Source organism: Squalius cephalus (genome assembly GCF_949319135.1).
Source record: "Squalius cephalus genome assembly, chromosome: 18".
Lineage (NCBI taxonomy): Eukaryota > Metazoa > Chordata > Actinopteri > Cypriniformes > Leuciscidae > Squalius > Squalius cephalus.
In genome coordinates, this window is record NC_137139.1 from 14,817,067 (window position 1) to 14,823,066 (window position 6,000).

The window sequence follows — 6,000 nt, forward strand, 5'->3', positions numbered from 1 at the left end:
AATGTTTACTAATGACTTTGACGTCACAGCGCTGTCATCATCTCGCCTCTGGCCCGCCTATATCAGATAACCCGATGTGATTGGTGCAGCTCAGATAGAGGGGCATATTTAATGAGCATCATTACTCGACACCAGAGTAACTCGCTGAGCAAATTCAACTTGTGCTCTCGCGAGAACTCTGGATTACCAGGGTAGTAATCATCATAAATTAGGTATCATTCGAAAGCTTTACCATACCATGGAAACTGTCCTTTAAAACCTTTTATACCATGGTCAGGGTGAATACACGATTCTGATTGGCTGCAGGGTGTCCATTAAAAAGTGATAATGTACACCTAGGAAAGGCGTCCCGTCAATTTGCCTGATGACAGTTCTAAATGATTGCGCTGTCCTAAGACAAGAACGGGTATTGTTCAAAATTCATGTATAATTTTGATGAAAGGTTTTGATCCACTTCAAATGTTGACTGTTCTTCAAATTTTACAGTTTACACGCATCTCTTTTTAGTCACAGATGTCAAAAGTCTCAAAAGTCGAGTCCTGATGATGCTTTCGTTATTGCTTCCGAGTCTATTTGTATTCATTATCACAAGTTAATCCTCTTCAGCGTCTTAAAGACCTGTTTTCCATGTTCCAGGTATGAGCGTACGAGGGTCCAGAGCCTGGCGGCCCAACGCCATCCCAGCCTCCTTGCTTTCTATCATCGCATTATCGACACTGCAACCGGCTTTGTGTTAACAGTCTGAAGGATCGAACGTCCTCCGACCGGTGTGATTGCCCGTGCTCTTCCTCGCAGTGGAATCGCTGGAGAGGTGCACCAAAACACTTCTGAGGCAAGATTATCGATCCATCTCTCCATAGTTATCTGAGGCAATGCCCAGCAAAACCATTTGAGGAACGTAACAGGAAAACGTCAGCGCCACGGTGGTCGGATTTCGTGTGCATGTTATGTACTTTGTATCATTGTCTCTTTGCAAATGATCCGAGACCCTAACAAGGTTTCAGATGAAGGTTTTTGCAGCAAACTAAGTGAGGTGGGATGAGTCATATTACTGCACTAAGATTCCATCTTCTCATTGATCCCTAAGAACAAATGCCTTACTTCCATGTACATGCCAAAGCAGTTAACGTCCTTTTGCTTTTTACTAAGCTTCTGTTGGGTAAAATTGTGATTGTTTTGTAATTATCACATTAATTTAAGGATTAGTTGACCCAAAAATCATTTACTTACTCTCATGTTGTTGCCATGTGACTTGTTTTTCTGTGGGACACAAAAGGAGGAATTTTGGGTGCTGGGCGCTCATTCCCACGCAACTTTAACGAATGGAGATGGAGGGCCCTATTTTAAGGATCTAAGCGCATGGTCTAAAGCGCACGGCGCAAGTGCACTTAGGGCGTGTCCGAATCCACTTTTGCTAGTTTAACGACGGGAAAAATGGTTGGCGCGCCCAGCGCATGGTCTAAAAGTTTTGTCCCTTTTCTCTTAATGAGGAATGGGTGTGTTTTGGGCGTAACGTGCAATAAACCAACCAGAGTCTCATCTCCCATTCCCTTAAAAAGCCAGTAGCGCTAGCGCCATGGCAGATTCACTATTTACAAGGCGGAATTTGCAAGTGGAAAGACTGAAGACTTCTCTAGCAAGGAAACGGATCTGCTCGTGTGCGAGCAGACCATCTACGGGACAAGCAGGATTCCACCAAATCTTTATGTACACAATATCAATCTTTTACATTGTAATCCTTGTATTTTTCATATTTGGCTAGTTTGTGTGCATCCCTGTGTGTGTAATAAGCAGAGTGGACGTGCTTTGTGGACTCGCCTATAGGCGCACATTACTAACACACTCTTTAAATAACAAAAAAGAATATTGCGCCATTGACTTTAGACCAGGTTTCAGTTGGTCAATGGCGCAGTCTATTTCAGTTGCATCAAAATAGCATCGCGCTAACAATGCGCCGGAACACACCTCGTTTTCAGCATTAGCACGCCCATGGGCGCATAAATAGGCGTAAATGCATTTCCTATTTAAACAACGTGGCGCAGGACGTGAAAATGATAACTACGTCGGGCTGAAACTAGTAAAAAACACTTGCGCCGGGTGTATGAGACAAGAGAACATTCCGTGAGAAACAAGATTGTTTTTGTGAACAGGATCAAACTCGAACTCAAAAGAACGATTTGTTCATGAATTGAATATTGTTTATCTTATATTCTTATGAACCAGCAATGGAAAAGTACTTAACATCTTACATTACAGTATGCTGCTTAAAACTATTGTATCACTTCAGATGACTAGGCATATAGCAAGTCATTTTTCAGTGTCAGAAGTCCTCATACACTATCATTATATTAAACAGAGCAGCCAGCATGTTCTTTAAAAATTCACTTTTTGTGTTCCACAGAAGAAAGTAAGTCATTTGGAACAACATGAGAGCGAGTATATGATGACAGAAGGTGTGAACGTTCCCTTTAAGCTACTGTTTGATTGTTTGTAATCACATCATTAATTAATAGTTAGCCTTTGCTTACCATTTAAGTTATTTGTTCAAGAGTTGTCTCTGTGCCTTATCTATGTTTTAGCGTGCACACACACACACAAGGCTTGTATTTGTTTGCTCCAGACACCACGTTGCTGATAAAAGCCTCTAGTATTCATGATGGTCACAGTGCTACATTCACAGATTTTGTGACATTTCATCTACGTTAACACTAGGAGAAGTTATAGGTAAATGTGTCTACACTCACAACACATGATATAGTAATTATCATAATGACATGAAGGAAATTATTGGGCTTTTATAAATATGCTAGAGATGTTCAAAATTGAATTAAGCCTTTAGACACTTAAGACTTAAATGCAGTCATAATGATTTGGTTTATTGAAGAAATGCCATCATTTTTTATTATCAGAAATGTAATTTTAGTAATAGGTGTGTGAAAATGTAATTCTGAGATGAGCAGCCAATTTTAACAGTATTACAATATGAGCTTTATTAGGCTTTCTTTCAAGTCTTTTTCAAGTGATAAAGCCACATTTTAATGACCCATTTTTCAGTATTATCACTTTATCATCCCTTGAAAAAAAAGAAGTGCACTTAATTGTATTTAATATGCATTTGTAGTGTACTTCAAATAATATATTTTTAAAAACTGTACTTTAATAATAATGATATTATAATATTAATAAAAGGCCACTTAAGTGTACTTAAAGAGTTCACTCAGGCCCTGTTCCAAATGGCACTATAAACTCTTGCTGTCTTCCAACAAGTCCGCACTTTTGGGAAGTAGTCTGTTAAAGAGCTCATGGGCTTGCAGACTTGGCAAAAGTGCGCATCGATGGCAGATATCGACTGCCAAGGGGGCGCTCATGAGCACCCTTTTGAAACCTAAAATGACAAATGGGACACCCTATGGTCTGCGCAAACGTGGCGGCCATTTTAAGTCCATTTGAAATACATTTGAAACAGGGCCTCAGTTTCTTGACACACTTGAGTACACTTTTAAAAAGGGCACTTTGTAATAATATCAAATTGAAATTTGTACTTGAATGTACGGTAACACTGTATTTTACAGTGTCCTTGTTACATGTTACATGTAGTTACTATAGTAATATCAGTAACTTGTGCATAACTACATGCAACTAACCCTCAACCACACCCTAATCTTAACCCTAACCCTATAGTAAGTACATGTAGGTAATTATTATTACTCAGTACCTAAATATATAATTACACTGTAACTTTGTCATTGTTACAGTGTAATTATAAATTTAAGAACTGAGAAATATTAAGTGCATGTCCTTACTATAGGGTTAGGGTAGAATTAGGGTTTGTTTGAGGGTTAGTTGCATGTAGTCATGCACAAGTTACTGTTATTACTATGGTAAGTACATGTAACATATGTAACAAGGACAGTGTTACCAAATAAAATGTAACCTAAAGTACAATTTAATTGTGTTTTAATAATATTTTGTCATGCTTTGAATTTCGATGTGTTGATTAACATACTAAAGCACATGTAAAGTACTTGATCATTTTAACTGTAGTGTGTTTGTTCGATATTACATTTAAAGGTAATATATTTTAAATGTACTTAATTGCAACTTCATTACAAATGTGTTTACGAATACATTTAAATACATGGCGTACAAGTTTCAATAGAAAGAATATCGGCAGAACACTTTAACTATATTTACAAAGTAAGTAATTATGAAATTATTTGAAAGTGTATTAATAATTAGTCTTTTTAAAATCATGCTTAAGTGTACTTCTTTTCCACAAGGGATAGCTCAAGTATTATACTATTTAGACATGTTATTTTTTAAATATATTTTGATCTCCTCCAGTACCCAATATGAGTATTTTCAATAGCGCTGCGAGTTTCAGGTACAGTAACGCGAGACTGATCGGGCATGTTTTCAACTCACTGTTAACATAAAGCACTAGAGCATAAACTCAAAATTCCTTCTTGACTCCATTTGAAGTTGTTTTTTATATATAACAGCAAATCAGATGTCAGCGTGTGTTATTTTCTTTGCCCTCTGGTTATCTGCAGGCTGTTACATCTGAGCGAGCAACGGCCCCGTATCAGCCGTTTCTTTTAGTACAGATAGCACAGATATCAGCGCATCTCTAGTTTTTAAAGCGGCGGGCAGCGCTGGATACTGCAAACATCTGCTGCATCTTAAACCCGAAATGCTGAATGGTTGCAAAACGCCACTTTGTTTTTTTTCGAACCATGTACATTGTGACTTGTTCTTCTGTGACTGTTAAAAGTCTGGTACTTTATGTATTTGAAGCTTGTTTAGCAAAGCTCAGATAAATAGCTTGTGTTTTATTTGTTACGTTCTCGCTTTCTAGGCCACTCACCAGATGCTCCTCAGGGCCTTTATCAGCTGAATCAGATGTGTTAAGGAAAGTTGGAAGCAAAAAAATCTGCTTACGCGGTAGCGCTCGGATTGCTTTAGACTCTTTCAGTCCCGGGAAATAATTACTATACTTGTGCATCACAATACTATGGCCTCACACTCGGCAGCAAAAAGATATAAAACACAAGAATAATGAAAAATTGAGAGCCATGACCTGAAAGCACACGATTTGACTGATCCGTGATGTAGAAGCCATTAAAGCGCGCTAATAAATTATAGAACGCCCTGCGGGGGCTTTGACCAAATCAACAAGGGAATAATGGTTATTAGGACAGCCGAGACAAGATGGATGTGAGACGAACAGCGACGGCGAGGTGTTTCAGGACTGTCCGGACAGCTGACGAGGAGCAGGTTTGCTTTTCCTTCTTTTGGAAAGGGACGTAGCCACCTTCCTTTCGGTGTTATTTTAGGATGACCGCACTCAAAGGGCCTTCGTACGACTCACTCGCGCACATTTGAGGAGACTCTAGGGCCGCCCCGCACACTCGGCCTTGGTTTTGATATGTAAGGTCAAATAAGAAGCAGTCTGAAGTGAGAGTAAATGAAAGAGCTTTGCATTGTCCCCACAGACTTGCCGTACAATATAGATGTCACCTCAAACTCTGTGGAAGCTCTTGGATGTTTTTTTGTGTGTGTGTGTGTGTGTGTCCGGGATGAAGGCTGCTGCATGATTTTGATTTAACCTTTGATAATGGCTGCTGACATTTAGGTGACTGTTGGGACTTGTGTATTTTGTTCTGGATTGTCAGCCCATTTTGTGGATATTCTTCATTTTTTTATTCTGGAGTTGCTTCGGAGTACTTCATCTGAGATCCTTAAGTGCTTATTATTATTTGTCAGGCCATTTTGTGGATATTATTCATATTTTTATTCTGGAGTTGCTTCAGAGTGCTTCATCTGAGATCCTTAAGTGCTTATTATAAATGTAAAAAAAAAAAGAAAAAAAAAAGTAAAAATACAAAAAATCATTGGTTTATGTGATTGCTTCAGAAAAAAAGGTAAAAGTGTTTTGTATTTTGTATGTATTGTTCTGTTGGTTCAGTTTTATGACATCAAACTTGTAATAGTTTTTTG

At 38.5% G+C, this 6,000-nt stretch overlaps 1 protein-coding gene across 2 annotated transcripts in view; it reads left to right on the top strand.

Moving 5' to 3' along the window:
* cntn3a.2 (contactin 3a, tandem duplicate 2) overlaps positions 1-2,533 on the top strand; it is a 70,187-nt gene extending 67,654 nt beyond the window's left edge. The window contains exon 23 of one of the 2 annotated variants that reach the window (XM_079848782.1): positions 637-819. In XM_079848782.1, coding sequence (XP_079704908.1) covers positions 637-737 — 101 coding nt within the window. In that variant the 3' untranslated portion in view covers positions 738-819. Of the gene's footprint in view, positions 1-636 lie in introns of both variants that reach the window. The other variant, XM_079848783.1, reaches the window with a different exon arrangement.
* The last annotated feature ends 3,467 nt before the right edge of the window (positions 2,534-6,000 follow it).